This window comes from Heliangelus exortis, chromosome 22 (genome assembly GCF_036169615.1).
Source record: "Heliangelus exortis chromosome 22, bHelExo1.hap1, whole genome shotgun sequence".
NCBI lineage: Eukaryota > Metazoa > Chordata > Aves > Apodiformes > Trochilidae > Heliangelus > Heliangelus exortis.
The window spans coordinates 761484-778975 of NC_092443.1; the positions used below are offsets into that span (position 1 = coordinate 761484).

The 17492-nt window shown below is 48.7% G+C and overlaps 1 protein-coding gene across 5 annotated transcripts in view; it reads right to left on the bottom strand.

Moving 5' to 3' along the window:
- CACNA1B (calcium voltage-gated channel subunit alpha1 B) overlaps positions 1-15433 on the bottom strand; it is a 204402-nt gene extending 188969 nt beyond the window's left edge. For 4 of the 5 annotated variants that reach the window (XM_071766018.1, XM_071766017.1, XM_071766015.1 and 1 more), the window contains exons 1-2: positions 12460-12560; positions 8318-8457 (exon numbers count right to left, since the gene is read on the bottom strand). In XM_071766018.1, the coding sequence (XP_071622119.1) occupies positions 8318-8457; positions 12460-12552 (233 nt within the window). In that variant the 5' untranslated portion in view covers positions 12553-12560. Of the gene's footprint in view, positions 1-8317; positions 8458-12459; positions 12566-14745 lie in introns of those variants that run through there. The other variant, XM_071766019.1, reaches the window with a different exon arrangement.
- Positions 15434-17492: the final 2059 nt, after the last annotated feature.

Consider the following 17492-nt stretch of genomic DNA (forward strand, 5'->3'; position numbering starts at 1 on the left):
TAAAAACCATCTCAGATTCACTGTAAATGTGACAATTTTCAAACCCAGCCCTTTCCCTGCAGCTGGGGTGTGCAGGTCTGAGGGCACACAGCACAGAGCTGGAGGATTGAAGTTTCTCTCCAAGCTGTCAGCTGCAAAAAGGGCATTTGATCTTTAAATCAGACATTAAATGATGGAATGCCACTGTTTCAGTGATGTTGTTTCATGTACAAAAAGACAAAGTTGAGGCTTGACATCCTGTGCTGCATTTGCCAGGTCATGCTGGACCAGCCTGGCTGGGAGCTGGAGTCATGGCTCCAGCATGAATCAGAAGAAATTACAAGATAGAGAAAAGGACAATTATGAAACAGCCTGGTCACATTTCCACCCAACTTATTGCAGGGAGCACCAGGAAAAGGGCCCAATCATCCACCTTCAAAAAATCCATTTCCTCTCTGGTGAATCTGCAGATGATCTCAAAGCTCCTTTAGTCTCAGGACCCAAACCAGAACATTTCAGCTGAAGCAAATTCTTGTGATGAGTTTCACAAGTTAATTACATTTCCATTTGTAAAGAAGTTCTAAAACTTCAATTTCTTTACTGATGCTTTTTGAATCCTGCCTGAATAGATAGGGAAACATGATTTCCTCTCTTTTTTTTCTTTATCTATCTCAGCCTTATGAGACTTGCCTCTCAATTTTAACTTTCTCAGCTTTTTCATTTCTCCTTAAATGAACATTTCTGCAATACTTTAATAATTTTCACAGCCTTCCATCTAAGCTCTCATGCCCAAACTTTATTCAAGGGTGCTGGTTCAGGATGTTTGAGATGGGGAATTAAGCCAAAAGATTGAACTATTTTTCAGTTGTGTTTTTATTCTTTTTTTTTTTTTTTTTTTTTTTTTTAACTGAAAAATCATCTGAGCTCTCCAGTTCAAGTTCTTTTAAAGTCCTCTTTGAACCAGAACCAAGCTACATCCAGCTAAGTATTTCTGATGATCAGTTTAGTTCAAGAGCTCTTCAGCATAGGGACATTTTTTGGCTGAAAAAGTCTTGGTCTCCTCCAAGCAGCTCATTTTTGTGCTTTGCTCCTTTACCTCTACACTATATATAACAGCTATAACAGCAACTAAGTATGAAATGCTTCCCACCTCCAGAGAAGAGCAAGCAGCAAGATGTCCACACTACCCAGTTCCTAAGGCATGATAAGATTCATCCAGAATCCTCTTCCTACCTGCAGTCAGTCTCTCCCCGTGGCACAGCTGATCCCCTCACAAGGGGCAGCATTTCCCTGGCCTCCTTTCAAGAGCCATAAACAGCTGGAAATGGACATAAAAAGCTGGACAAATGGACTTTTCATCCTGGCTGGGCTGTGACAGGGAATCCCAACTCCCCTTCCCTTGGGGTGGGCACCTTTACATCTTCCCAGCTTCAGGACCCATGGGGTGGGAGATGCAAACACCCCCTGATGGGGCTCAGCACCCCCCTCCTTGTGAGCAAAAAGCTTCAGAGGGGCATAAACAAGGCCCAAGGTGGAAATCTGATGAAATTTTTCTTTCTTTGGAGAAAAGCTATTTTTCCATGCCTCAACTTCCTGGCATCTTGTTGTGCTGTACCCTCATTTATCAGTGCACTTTCCAGGTATCCAATACCTCGCAGTCACTTCTAATAAAGCAAGAGAGGAGCACACCAAGCTCATTATCTGTTTGCCCTTGAGAAGTACCCTGACCTGAAACCTTCCCCTGTGCTGCCACCAGAGCAGATCCATGCTTCAAGGAGAACTTCTGCCAGGGAAGAGCTGTCCCCACCTCTGAGGCTCTGTGACCATCTGCAGCCTTCCCCAAAGCACAGCCCTGGGTCCTCCTCTGCTCAGGAAAATCTCTTTTTAATTTAGCAGCCAGCCACACAATTCCACCCCCCACCTGCTCAACCCAACCTGCCCAAAACCAACCCACAAAAGCCACCACACGTCACCCCCCCCAGACCCCAGCCCTCATTAACACTCCATGGGCTCAGCATGGCCCAGAACCCCCTTTGGTGGGTGGAACAAGCCCAAGGGGAAAGAAATTTCCAGTCCCAAGGAAGGTGCCGAGACCCCACTGAGCAAAGCTGGCTGTGATAGTGCAGAAAAGGAAATGGGGACATTTTCCAGGGTGGGTTCAGAGCCCCCCAGTCCTTCCTCCCTGTCCAGCATCTTCTCCTTTGAAGGAAAATGCTTTTTTAGCTCCCCAGGAGCCCAGACAGCCAAGACACAGAAAATAGAAGAACTTCAAACTATTTTTGACTGTTCAAACTGAGACCTCACACGCCCTCTTCCTTGCAGTTACTAATCACTCATTTTCTCTGCCTCCAAAAAAAAGAAAGAAAGAAAAAAAAAAAGTGGTTCCTTGCCTCCCCTCCCTCTGCCCCTCAGCTCCTGCTGCCCCATACATCAGCCAGGTCTCTGGCAGCCTTGAAAACAGGGAAATTCCCTTGGCCTGCTCCATTTTTTTTTTTCACCTGCTTGAGTTTCAGAACCACCCTTAGCTTTCCTGAGCCAGCAAATATCCACCCATCATGGGAGCATAACTGAAATTGAAAACAAGGATTAGCTCCATAAAAATCTACAGAGGCTTTGCTCCTGGCATGACTCATGCAGGATGCTAACAGCAATCAGCCTTCATCCCTCACCACCCATCCTGTACAGCCCTGCACAGAGCTCTCCTCCTGCTGACAGATAATCAGGAGGAGCTTGAGGCCTCTGTAAGTATCCATTTTCCCAGCTCCTGTTGCTGCTCAGCTTTGCTTTCTAGCACAGAAGTGCTGAATGTTCCACCTTGGAAAACCAGAGGGAAATCTGCATATCCCTGCACCTACTTCCTCACTGTCTGGGAACTAAAATTTATTAAATAAAAAATAATAAAATCACTGAGCATACTGTTTGAAATGATGTTGGCAGGGCATCCGAGGGGGTTTATTTCATTGCAATTTTGCTTTTTGAATTATCTTTCTCTGGCTATTTGTGGGTTGCAAGCTGGAAGGGCTTTGGGGTACTAGTAAGGAGGAGTCAGTCACACAGGACTCTGTAGTTTGTCCACCCCTGTCTAAGGATTTTGGACACAGAGGAACATTTGTGTGGAAACAATGCTGGGACCTCTGGGTACAGCTCAGCCTGGAGAAGGCTCCAGGGAGCCCTCAGAGCATCTTCCAGTGCCTGGAGGGGCTCCAGGAAAGCTGGGGAGGGACTTGGGCCATGGAGGGATGGGATGAGGGGGAATGGCTTTAACCTGGCAGAGGGGAGACTGAGGTGGGACATGAGGAAGAAATTCTTTGGTGAGGGTGCTGAGCCCCAGGGTGCTCCCAGAAGCTGTGGCTGCCCCATCCCTGGCAGTGTTGAAGGTTGGATGGGGCTTGGAGCACCCTGGGCTGTGGGAGGTGTTCCTGACCATGGCAGGGGTGGCACTGGGTGGGCTTTAAGGTCCCTTCCAACCCAAACCAGTCTGGAGTTCTATGATACTTGACAGAACCTCAGCCAGACATCCCCTTCTCCAACACTCCCACAGTCACATCTCCCCCCCCAGCCCACCCAGGAGGAAGGGATGCCTGGAACTGAAAGCTGAGAAGCCCTGGGGCTGGGGCACAGCCCAGGCTGGGTGGTTCCTCTGCCTCCCCCTCTGCCAGCATCACTGCAGCCACGGCTGCTGCTGCTCCTCACACAGCACCCCAGGAATAGCAACTGGGGCTGCCCACGTGCTGAGATGAGCCTGGTAACCAGCAGAGCTAACAGGGAGGATGAACAGGGCTTTATTATCCTACTAAATGTGGTACCTTTCAAGTTATTAACATCACCAGGAGCTGGGAGCACATTTCTCAGTCATCCAGACAATCAAGATAATTCAAGCTCCTGTAATTTGTTCCCGGCAGCCTGAGCCATCAGGAACAGCAGAGACCTTGTGCACATCATTTGGCAACTCCAGGCCTGGCACACGCTGTCCCACCCAGAGATCCAGTCAGCTGGTCCAACTGGCTCAAGAAAATACCAGGACTCTTCAAGAGTCTTTAATCCAGGCTGACTGAAAGCCAAAAAAAAAAAAAAAAAAAGTGGGGGGGGATAAGCAGCACTTTTTCTTGTGGTATGTAATGAAACCCACTACCAAGGGTATGCTAAAACCCAAAGTATAAACAGGCTCAAAAAACTCAACCATGGAGAACCATCTCCATCATTTAAAAGCCATCAGACCTGTGTTTTTGTAATCCCCCCCAAAAAAAACCTAGATACATAAATTTTAGGGATTGGGAAGGTAAGGGTGGTTTTATCCATTCCTTGTTCTCCATCCCTCTCCTGTTTCACCAGCTCCAGCCAGAGGGAATGTTTGGTTTAACCCAGCACAGAAGCTCCTCAGAACATTGCATCCCAAGCCCAGGACACCAGGAGAAATTTTCCCATGGGTTCCTACAGAAACCTGTCTGAACCCTCCAGGCCCTCGTGGCTCCATCCACCCTCACCTGAGGGTTTGGTTGTAAGGAAGGACTTTGTTCCCCAGAGCACTGCAAACACCTGAGGTTTCCACCCACAGGAGGTTGCAGCCAGAGAGTGAAAAAAATCCCTTTGCTCCTCCCTTGGGAAAAGTGCACCCAGACCCTCTAGTCCTGAGCCAGTTGAGAAATTTCATTTTTTTTGTGTATGATTTAGAGCTGCTAATGGGTGATGCCATCCCTGGGGTGAATGCAGTCCCATAAAAATGTGACCATGAGCCATGGAGCAGCTACAAAACACACGTGTGTCCCCACAGCCAGCGGGGCAGCTTCCCCAGCTCCCATCTACAGCTGGAAGAGCTTCCACGAAATAACAGCAACAACAATTTCAGAGGAAACAAATTCTTTCAAGGAGCAGGAATCTATTATTTTCCCAGGCCTCTATTATGAGCAAATCAGCATGTTGCCTTAGAAGGGAACAAGAAAAAGACAGCAGAGCCTTGCTGGGGAGTGTTTGCTGGAACAAACCAAGGCATCTCTGGGCCTCTGCCTGTTCAACTCCTGTTCAGCTCAATAGGATATTGATCCTGGCTGCATGTAACACAGCCCTGGCTTATTTTCTGATTAACAGGTTCTGCTGTCTGATTTTGACAAACAAAATGTCCATCATTGCGGGGAAATAAATATATATATTTAGCAATAATCTCAGTGTGTGGTCACTGAGCAGTGAAAAAGAGGGCTGGAAAAAAAAAAAAAAAAAAAAAAAAAAAAAAAAAAAAAAAGAAAGAAAAAAGAGGTGGAAAGGGTTAGTGTGTGAGCCCTGTCATATTTACATAAGGCCAAGGCCAATAAATGCAGAGCCTTCCTCCACAGCCTCCTCCCAAGCACACCCAGACACTGGCTGCCCTTCTTCCTATGGAAACAGCTCAGGAGAGCAAAGCTGCTCCTTGCTTATGGGTTTTTAGCTAAAAGCTGCAAATGAGATCAGATTTTCTGACATTCACCATTTGCTTTCAGAAAAATGTGCACTCAGCAGGATGAGCAGGTACACAGCCCTGTGTGGGGCACCATGAAAGGCATTTCCCTCATCGTCTGTGCTTGCATCAAAAAAATTAAATAAATAAGAAGACATTTAAATCTCTCTAATACTGAAGATCAGTGTGAAATGGAGCTCAGGTACAGAACGTTGCTCACTGCCTGGGACACATGGAGGGACATTTTCAAGTAGGTCTTGCACATATGGAAAGGAAAGCTTTTGACAGGGCAGTAAAATGATCTCTCAAAACCTGATGTCCTACCTATCTATATTTATAAGGACACATTAAGTGCAAGTTTAGCACTGCCCTTCTTTATTATTCTCTAACAAATTATGGAGCCTGCTTGATCAATTCCTGATTCCTTGATCAATTCCACAGATCTCAGAGCACCTTCCACAGAAATGAAAATAAAGGTCCCAGTGTGTCCCCCCCGTGCAGACCTTTCCTGGGGAATCAGTCAGGTTTGGCAGCAGCAAATGTTCCCCCCCAGTGACCTGCCCTTAAAATCTGGATGTGGAGGTGCCAGGAGGGTGCCTGGCTCCAGCAAAAAGCCTTGCTCAGACATCCCCCTTCTTGTTACCCAAAAGGGGGCAGAGGAAAAGGGTTCCTGGCCAGAGAAGGAAGAGGAGCTCCTGCTTTCTAGCACAGAGCCATGGCAACACAGGAGTGAGCTCTGAGCACAATGAGGCTCTATTAAAATCAGAGCAAAATAAAACAAGCTACAGAGAAAACACTAATTCAACCCCCTGGGTGAAGCTGCAGAGCTTTTGGGGTTGTTTCTCTACTACAGGTCCCTTCCCCTCATTACTGGGTTTGGAAACACAGCCCCAGGTTCAGGAAGGTGTTTATCTACCCAAGCAGAAGAATAACCAAGTTATTGTCACAGGGCCCCCCCGGCCACCAAAACCTGGGCAGGAGGTCAAGTGAGTTGCTAAATCCATCCCTGGAACAGAGGATTAGAGGTCTGTGGAGTTCCTCGGGTGACTCCTGGAGCTGATGTCTCTCAGCTGACACTTTCCTCCCCTGCGTGTCCTGCCTGCTGGGGACCCCGTGGGCAACAGGATTTCCAGCCAGCCCAGAGAGTGCCAGCCCTGGAAACAGCAGCTGTGACAGGGACAGGGTGGCACTTCAAAAGGAGGTGGCACCAGGGTTCCTGGGCACAGCTGCCTCCTCAAGCCAAGAGCAGATCAAACCAGGCTGCAAACAGCAAGCCCAGGGAAAGCCCCACCAGGACATGTTGGTGTCACACCTTTGCATCCATCACATTTACACCTGGTGCTGATCCCACCAGTGGGGCAGACACAGCCCTCAGGAAACTGCCACAAAACTTGGAATGTCTCAGTCACAGCTGGGCAATTTAAGAGGAGGGAAAAAATAAAAATTAAAAGTAATAAAAAATACTCTATTTCAATTCTTGGCCTGTGTTTCTGAAAAAGCCAGTCCAAAACATGCCTAAACAAATAGCAATATGGCTGTAATTCAGGAAAGCTTTTATGTATAACCTTAACTTTAAGCACAGAACCACTGGAGTCAGCTGAATTCAAACGTGTACTTGAATGCTTTGCTGAAGGATAAATCAAAGCACAAGCCAAAGCCCTTCCCAGAATCAGAGCCTTGAGTTTGCATTATATATATATATATACACACATATATATTTAAACACAGAGAGGGGCATAACACTAGCTAAGACTCAGAACATACCATTGGCATGAATAATTATAGCATCTGTGCTAATTCTCTTTTCATCCTCATACCCCCCTTATGCTTCCAAGTATGGAAATCCCATTCTCCTTGTGGCTCCAGTCAAGTTCCTATTGATTCAATACCCAGCCCCAGCAGCAGGAGAACCAAGCCCTGCATATTTATTTTCTTCCTCTCAATACATAAAGAATTCCCTTTGGCATCTCTATTGCTGTATCACATGGTACACTGAATGCAAATAGAATTAGGGTGATAATGCAGCTAATGAACACATTTCTGTACAGATGCAACTTTGCCCACCAGCACCTACTCTACCCACTAAGCAGGGGATATTTAAGCTGCTCACATGGAGTAGCAGGGAAGATGTGCAAGATGAGTGCACACCAATAAAAAAAGCCAGATTGCAGTCTTTGGAGGAAAAAACTACTTGAATTCCTTCCAAACGAAGGCTGCAGGATCAGGACCCCACAGAGACCTTTGGAACATCTCCTTTGGAGTTTTAAAGCACAATTTGTTGACCCTGAGTGTTACTAAAGGTTTGTGTTTTCCTTGTGCACTCTGCATTTATATAAACAGATTTAGAAGCTGTTGCACAGTAGAACAAACAAATTGTGAGCATTTCCAGGACAGAAATGAGTGCTAACATTTCAAATGCAGGTACAGAAGGCACAGGTCACGTTTTCAGCTCCAGTTTTTTGGAGCCACACACACACCCCTTTGATTTATTTTTGGAAAAGTGATGTCTAGCAGACCAAGCCCATTCCTGCAGAAAAACCCCACCAGTTGCAATAGGTTAAAAATGAGCTGCATTGAGTTTGTTAACTCACTCCATGTTGACTTCTGAAATGAAGATAGATTGATTTGGTACTGAAAACTCACAAAGTCCAAGAAAAGTCAGTAAGCACCTGGAGATAAAGTACACACCAGCACACATACAAATAAATAATCACAAAAACTCTTTTTAGTTGGGTCAAAACCACTTTGGAAGTCACTCGTTCAGCACAACACCCATTACTGAACAACAATAAGATAAAAATGCAGTTTTTCAGTATCATCTCACTAAAATCACTCCCATCTCAGCCCACAGATAAAACCAACACAAACCAAAGCAAGGTTGCCCTTAAATTTCGGGCAGGGAGGACTCACCCTGTGAGGACCACAACAAAATCCATCACGTTCCAGCCGTTCCGGAGGTAAGAGCCTTTGTGGAAAACAAAGCCCAGAGCGATGATCTTTATACCAGCTTCAAAACAAAATATCCCAATAAAGTATGGCTCCGTGTCATCCTGAAGGAGAAACAGAGGTGTCAGGGCAATACCCACACTTCTGAGAGCAAGACTCATACAAGCTTCAGGCCCTTTTTGGCTCTCTGAGCAGAGCTGAAACCCAAAGGTTTAAGTTTACTGAAATTAAGAGCAAAGAATTTCATTATTATTATTTCCCTGAAAGTAAGTTTGTTTTTTCACACTGGAAATTATTTGCCTTTATTCTGATGGTTTCACCCCACACTTGCCACCTTTACTCAGTCCTCTGCAGGTACTTTTAATACTGACACTGAATCAGTTTCTGTATTTGTTGTTTCACAGCTGCCAGGGTGCTGAGACATCTCAGATAAACAATAATACCAGAAGGGTTGGACCAAATGATCCATGAGGTCCCTTCCAACTTTGCCCTGAGGGTAAATTTCAACTCAAGATCACATATTTCTGTACTTCTTGACACAGAAGAAAACCCACACTTTACAGCCCATCCAGGAAACTGAAACAAGAGGATTTCCTGGGAAGGAACAGTCAGCCCAGCAAGCTTGCAGGCACTGGCAGGAAATTATTTATTTATCACTTATTCCATCAGTTCTGCCTTCACTCCTTCCCCTCCATTTTCTCCCTTGCCTCAGCTTCAGCCTTGCTTGATTTGTTGTTGTTTTGTTTTGTTTTGCTTCCCCCCCCTGTGTGTCTGATGGAGGGAGAAAACCCCATTCCCTTCCAGCATCAGCCAGGGCTGGGGCACCAAGGGATCCCAGCTCAGCATCCCAGCTCACCAGGGAGAAGCCAGCTTAGTCTCAACACTTTTACTAAACCATTCCTTTTTTTTTTTTTTTTTTTTTTTTTTCATCTATGGCACCAGCTCCCTCACTCTGTTGATAGGAATCTCAACACAGAAGCATTCACATTGGGAAGGAAGAGGTGGGCAAGAAATGGGAACAAAGCAAGATGTGAAAGCAATGAGCATCAGCTTCAGAATCATGTTAATTAGCTCTGGCACCTGTAACCACTTTCCAAACATGTCTTAGATCCCTGATTTCATCTGAAGGCAATGGAAGCAAAGCAGCCCTACCCCAAAAAAAGAATAAAGCAAACTCCCAAACTAAGAGGTTAGGACCCTCTGTTCCCATGGCTTCAGCCTTCCTGATCAGCAGAGCCAAAGCCTTCAGCTGCTGTTTGATGTACAGCTGCTTACATTTTGCAGTTCTACTCATGACAAAAGGTGATTTTTATTCTCTAATGCAAAAAGAACATGAATGTCAAGTCTGGTAGCCACAGGTTTGTTAAAATAATTTCTTTTACTAGCATGGCAACTCTTGCCCCAGCACTGCCCCACAGCCCCAGACCTGCTCAGAACACACAGGAGCTGTCACAGACTGAGCAGCTCCAGCTCTCCACCTCAGTGCTGATTATTCCCAGAAAAAGAGCAATAAACAACACTATCAGACCTTTCATGACCTTCAGAAGAAATCCTACGCTAAAAGTCACCTTCCAGCAGCTTCTCCACAGCTAGAGGAAGCCCAGGACTCCAACCCAGAACAGAAGACAGGGAAGAAGGGTCAGAAATCATCCTATAAGATTGTAGAAGCCACCTTACAGCTCCTCTCCTTTGTCCCCACAGAGGAACACCCCAACCACCCAACCCACCTGCTGCTGCTCCAACAGCTTACAAAACCTTTGCCAAAAACAAATAAACAAACAAAAAACCACACACAAACAAATACCTTCTTCCTCCATACACCACTGCTCCTTACTCCATCCTTCCCAGGAGCTTTATATCCACTCTCCTCCCACCCCCTGGCCCAATCTGGGTCAGGTACTCTGCAGTTGCAGCTCCCAGGCTTAAAGAACCAGGAACCAGGCTTCAGGGGTGGCTAGAACGTGTTCTTGCCAAAGCTGGGACTAACCAGAGCTCCTAGGATGTGGGTCAAAGAAGTTCTTGCCAGATTTGAGGGAAGTAGGAGGGCTCACGGGTGGGATTGGGTGTTTATTACAAAGAGAAATTGTCACCTGTAGGGTTGGCAGTGAGTAGCTGAGAAAATGAGGGGGGATAGAAAGCAGGTCCTACCTAAATCCTGTCTAGATTTACGTTGACTTTGCTGAAAAATCAGGGCAGTAACAATGGGAGAAAAAGTAGAATTTATGCCCATGGTAAGGCCATGGATGACACAGCCTGTGCAGTGCTGAAATGACCCTGCTGCTGGCTCAGAAATCCTACTCCTGGCTCAGAAATCCTGCTCCTGGCTCAGTGCTGCTGCCAGGGCACCCTGCAAGCCCTCTGGAGCAGAGGCTGTGCTGCTGCCCGGGTTCAGGAGTGGGCAAGTGGGTGATGATGAGCATCAGTGGGTGTGCTTGGAAGGAGGGTGGAGAATTTGGGCATCAGCCAGAGCTGTGCCAGCAGGTTGTTTGCTGTGGACACAGCAAAGCTTGAGGCTGGGCCAAACACACATTTAATCAATATGTTTCAGATCAGAAACAACTCTGGAGTCTGGAAAGTCATTACTATTCCTAGTCCATGTCCTAGTGTCTTTCCTTGGCCTTTGGATGTGACAACCTTGATGTGTTTGGGTGCGTGAGACTTTGTGCATGCCAAGGTTAATGTGAACAGTTCCTATATGTCTGCATGAATTAAATCCATTAGTAAAATGCAAGAGCTGTCATGCTGAATGCCTAAGAATAGTTATATTCTGCCCTCACATCAAAAATACCCAGGGGAGCCAACCCCTCCAAGCCCCACAGTGGCCTGGCAAGGAGAATCCTACAGATCCACTGGGGTCTTCACCCAGAGTGTGCCAGAAAATGGATTTCGTGTCCTGCAAGGGCTGAGACTGTCAGAATAACCAGCCACCAAAAAAAACCAAAACAGAAAAAAACCCTGTCTCAGAATAACCTGTCACCAAAAGCTTACCAAGCCGGAACATCCACAAAACTCCTTTTCCCCCTCACTACCCCATGGGTCCATAATTAACAAAGACATTTCCCCAGCTCACACATTCCCCTGGGTCTATCCCAAGGGCTTTGCTCACCCCCCCATCTTGCCTTGCTGGCCCATCCCAAAACACACAAAGATGTGTTTCCCAGCAGAAAGATCAACAGAAATGCATGGCTTTGATTTTTTTATCTCCTCTCTTCTTGAGCAAAAATAATTCAAACAGGCAGAGGCCAAGGGAACCCCGTGGAGGTGGGCAGGCAGGCTCAGCAGCTCCATTTCCAATCAGTATCCACTACCTGACCCTGGAGCTCTGTCTGGATCTGTCACTTCCACACTTTTTCCCATTTCTGAAGAATGAGATTGTGAGAGTTGCCCACTGCTATGGAACAATCTTGGGAACTGTGGCGACCACCATTCAGAGGCTTGAGGTGTTGGCAGCAAGCCTGATATCACTTCTGTTTGCAGAATTTAATATCTACAGGTAAAACACATGTGTATCCATATTCATACATCCTTTGAATATGCAGCAAGTTTAAGGCATTTAGTCTTGAAAGGTGTTCCAGACCATGAAAGGCAGAAGAAAAACCAAACCAAATATTACCCTGTTTTCCTACAGTCATGATAAATGGAAGGATGATTTTGAAGCTATTCTTATATTTTCTTTTGAAATAAGGTAATTGTGCTCATTACCATGAGAGAGCTGAAAGACATATGAACCTAAAAGCTTGCTGAGTTTCTACCACTTCCTGGGAAAATATCACAGAAGTTAATTTGCTGCCACAGATAATTCTCAGCACTTGGCAGTCCCTTCCTCCCTTGGCTTCTAGACAAGCCAAGTTTGTTGCTCTTCTGATCACACTGTAAGGTCCATCACTTCTGCAGTTGGGCAGGGCTGGCTGGAGTGATGAAGCATTCTTGGGAAGATGGGATCAGGAGGTTGGACTTACACTTGTTGTCAGGGACTTATTTTTCCCCATGGCCAGGTCAATGTCCCTGTGTTTACACGTGGGTTTACACAAGCCCTGACGACACGGGTTGGGTGGTGGCTTTTTGTGTTAGAGCAGAAACAGTGTCAACAAATGAAGAGAACTCACCAATCTCTCTGACATGGGTGTCTTGTCTCCATCCGGCAAGTGTTGTTCCAGAGCCAGCACAATGCAATTGGCTATGATTGTAGCTAAAATCATATATTCAAATGGAGTGGGGACACGAAGTTAAAGAAGACACCAGACAATACAAAGAGAACCTCATTCAAACCCCGTTTCTACCTAACCAGGTACATTAGCCAAGTGTTCTCAGATCTCTCATCTTTTTTTGGAGACATTGAGTCTTCTTGACTGCCTCAGTTCTTCCTGGGGTGCCTTGGGAAGTGAAGTTGGAAATTGGCTCTCTCATTTGATAAAGTTAGTGCCTTACACAGATTATGAGCTGCTCAAGGAATTCGGGAGCAAGAAAGCAAAGTGGTCCTGATAATAATTCTTTTTAAATGAGATTGCTAAGCTAAACTGCCCCAAAATATATTATACAGCTGAATGCCATCTGCTGACTCGTTCTCCAGAAATTCCCTGACATTTAACTGGAGCACACAGCGTAGATAAGCGGTGGGCAAGAAAAGTTCCGTTCGGAGCATCTATGCAGATCCAACCCATGAATTCCTGCTGGATTGCAATGCCCACTCCTGGCGAGAACAAAATCCTCAGCTCCCTGCCGGGCTGTACTGGGGGGGAAGCAGAGAACCCCGGTACCAGGCACCCCCTTGCTCCCGCCATCGCTTCCAGCTCGGAACCATCGAGTCCCTGCGCTCCCAGGGTGGAGCCGCGACGGGGCGGCGGCGAGCTCGGATCGGCACCGCGGAGAGCTCGGATCGGCACCGCGGAAAGCTCCGCTCAGAACCGCGGAAAGCTCCGCTCAGAACCGCGGAAAGCTCCGCTCAGAACCGCGGAGAGCGCCCGGCCCCGCCCCGGCCTGAGGGTCCGGCTGTGCCCCGCTACTCTCCGGGTCCCCTCCCCACGCCTCGGGAAAAGCCGCAGAGAAGTCGGGGAAGAAGCAAGAGAGGCCCAGACTGCGTCTGGCCTGGCAGGAGGTGATGCTCTGCCCCTGGCTGCCACCCCAGCTTGGGAGCTTGTTTATCCTCCACTTGAATGCAGGGAAGGAGAAACGGCTGAGGAGGGTACAGCAAACCCTCTCCTTCTGTAATACAGACAGAAAAATCAATACATGTGTTTAAGGGGAAGGGAAGTGCATTCACTCTGCTGGTGTATTTTGTCCTCTTAGCCCCTCTAGAAGTGAAAACTGGGGAAGCCTGAAGGGAAGCTGGCTGCTGTGGCAATGGAAAGTGTTGCTAGGAGGCTGGGAGGAGGCCTTGCTGCTGTGAGCTGAGGATTAATAGGTGTGTGATATCAAATGAAAAGAAAACAACCATGCCCCTGGAGATGGCTGGTGTAACGCACTGCTGTACACACACACACACACACACACACACGTATGTGCATGCACACACACACTGTATCTACTCCCTGCTGACCTCAGAGGGTCTGCTCCCCCTGTCTCATGGCTTACAGCCCCACTGTGTGCAGCATCACAAGCAAAGCCCTCCTTTGGGAAGGATCTCTGCAGCTTGCTTGGCCTAGGCACTGGTTCTGAGACACCAGTCCCTCTCCCAACTGAGCAGATGATCTTTCTCTCCATATACTTCCTCCCTCTGCCACACAGCTTTCCTTTTTTCATTTTCATATATATATATTTTTTTTAGTACAGGCTATGCACCCAGTCAGAATGACAAGATTCATGTTGATTCTAATGGCTTTGGGAGGGGATGTACTAAAATCTAGAGGCAACCATGGCGTTAGTGGCATTCATGAGCTACCTTGGCTATCGATGTCCCTACTATCTATGCAGCCAGAACACCAAGGTGTCACCATTTTTATCCCACGTTCCCTCATCTATTCAGGTGGAGAAAGCAGAGTTCAAAGGCTCTGAGATGAAAACAAGAAGCAGGATCCATTAAGCCCGAGCCTCACAGAACCCTTTTGCATCTGGCTTAATTGGTAGGCAATGTAAATCCATGCAACTGTCTGGCTCAGCCCTGAGCTCCCACCGAAATGCGTGATGTCTTACACACCCCCCAGCAGAGTCACAGCCCACTCTGCTGCTCCCACAGAAGAAATTCCCTCCCATCCCCAGCTCCATGGCTGTGCGTTATGCCAGGCACAAGGCTCCATGTCACACACACCCATAACACGCCCTGGATCACACGGCTACACCACCACCAGACACTCGTTCTGGGCTGACTGAGGGGGTGACTGAAGGGGTGTCTGATCCCCCGATCTCCCCCTCCCCACCTTCCCCACCGTGCCCACACACCCTCCTGGAAAGGATATGGCCATTCTGTTATTCTCTTGGCGTATTTCCGTATAACATTATCTTCACTGAAGATGAAGAGGGATCTGTTGACTGTGAAGCAGTTCTGTTTGACAGGGATGGGGTTGTAGAGAGCCATAGTCCTGGCCCTCTGAGCCATCGACTGCTTATACATCCTCTGGCCGGCCTGGGGGCCACCTTGCCGGCTGCTCCCTCTTCCAGCCCCGGCCGGCCCTCCACCTCCATAGCGGGTTGGCAGATCATCCCCGAACCGAGCCATCCTCTCAGTGCACGGAGCCGGGCGCTACAATCCAAACTGGCAGCCGAGGCGAGAGGAAGACGCATCACAGCGCGCAGCACTTCTCCCTCCGGGGGCTTCAGTTGCGGGATCGGGATCGATTGCAGCCAAAGATACCGGTATATTTGTAAAATATATATATATAGAGAGAGAGAAAGCTTCCCCTTCCTCCACCCCCACCTCTTCCCCGCCGCGGGGGCTGCCCGGGGGTAGGAGGAAGGCTCCGGGGCTCCGCTCACCTCCCCGCACAGGTGCCGTCCCTCCTGCCCGGGCTCATGGCGGGGGCTGCGGGGGGGTGGCCGGCGGGGTTCGGGGCTGGGAAGGGGCTGTGCTGCTGCCGTGCCCGCCGCCGGAGAGCTCCGCCGTGCCCAACCCAGCCCAGCCCGGCCCCGGCTCCGGTTCCAGCCCCGGCCCGGCCCCGCCGCATGTGATGCCCGGAGCCAATCGGCCACCGCGGCTCCGCCCGCCCCAGTCACCGGCACCGGGAGGCGGGCGGGGATGCGGGGAGGGATGAAGGGAGGGGAGGGAAGGGAAGGATGGAGCCGGCCCGGCCGCCGCCGCCGCCCACCCCAATAAATACGGCGGAGCCGCGGCCACTCCCCCGGGGCTCCGGGAAAGGAGGGATGGAGCCCCCTCCGCCCCCTGTAGCCCCCCGCGCAGGGCTCCGCGGGCGCGCAAAGCCCCAGGTGTGCGATGGGGGGGGACAGAGGCGAGGCGGCGCCTGCGCACCGCTGCCCAGATGTGCGCTGCTGAGGTGCTGCTCCCCGGGGCGTGAAGCCCCCCACCTCTGCGGGGGCCGCTGAGCACCCCAGCTGCCGAAGCCCCCCAAGAGCTGAGCCATCAGGAGCCCCGCGGAAAGCTGGGGACAACAAGGTGGGGGGAGGGTGGGTGTGAAATTGGGGAGCAAGGAGGGTTGGGGGTCAGAGGGTCAGATCCGAGGGGCAGATGCGGGTGGAAGGGGAGGGGAGGGAGATGCAATTCCCCCCCAGCACAGGGGGCTGGTGCAGGGCAGGTTTGAAGCAGCTCTGCGCCCTTCTGGACAACTTACTTTGTTTCTCCTTGGCTTGAATGACGGCTGCGGAGCACTGGATACCTTTAATCCCGTATTTATGGACGAAATCCTTTAATCCTGTTTATTCCAACACTCTCTGTTGCTCCCATCCACCACAAGTCGGGAAACGAACACCTCCCTGTTCCTGGAGCACCTCATGCCAGCAGTCACTGCAGGAGTTTGTGAGAATATTTACATTTAGGCTAAATCTGGGACACAAATATTAACTTTCACAAGGGTCACTCCAGAGAAGTCAGGGCTGTCATCAGGGGGACATTTTCACTTCCCCCACAGTAAGGAAACCCTGGACTCTGCTGCTAATGTGTTTTTTGCCTTAGTCATCCAAGCTGTCTCAGTTCAGAATCAACCCACCAACTCGGCAAGTCTGTAGCAGTAACATCTGCTGGCTTCAGGAGAGAGGGAGAGGGCTGGAACATCCATAGATGGCATAAGGAAGGGATGGCAACAGCCAGAGGGTGACTCTCTGGAAGGAACCAGCTTCTTACCCAGGGCTTTGGGATCTGAAGGGCTTTCTCACACTGCAGCCCAGCCAGAAGATCCTCTCGGAGGCAGCACTGGTTGCTGAGGTGAGGCAGGAGCAGCACAAACTCAAGGAATGGGGAAGGAAGGTGGATCACATCCTGCTGCCCTGAGGGTCAGAGCCACCCAGCCAGAAAACCCCTGGGGACAAGATCAGCAAGGAGAAGCTCCAGTCTGTAGGCACCCGTCCAGTGGAGGTGATGGGAATGGTAGGAGAGGACTAACTCTGAACACCAGATTTGGGTAATTTGCAGATTAAATTAAATATTGGAAGGTGTGAGGGAGAGGAAGCTGAAGGCTTCGGCTGCCACCAGCTTGCTCAGGCTCTCTGTTACACTCCAGCAGACCCTGGGCAGGGATTAAAAGGAGTGTTTCCTCCTGTGAGACTTCACCCCCAGCACTTCCCAGCTGAACCACTCAGCTGGGTCTCCAGAGAAGCAGTTTCTTTATTTTATGGAGGCAGAAGGAGAGTGCAGAGAGCCCACAGCTCATGGGCTAAACAGGGAATGCTCCTTTCTCTCTAGGAAATGCTGGTTTCTCTTTCAAGTTTCCCCTAAAAAACATTTCCATTTTTACCCTTGTTGCAATTTTTTCTATAATGAATTTATCTTTTCATTTGAAAAGCAGATTTCCCTGAGCTGCTTTATTTAGTTGTCAAAATGTTTCACTTCTCTGCTCCTGGTCACTCCATCTAATATATTCTATAGTCTTACATTTTACACTGAACAAAATCTGGCTCTTTTCATCAGTAGCCATGAGAAGGGAAATTGCCATTTTCAATAATCCCCCAGCTCTTCTGATGGAAATCAGAATACATTGATTTCCACAAATCCTCATGTCTGCATCCTCCCTTACAACAAGATGGGGGAGGAGACAGG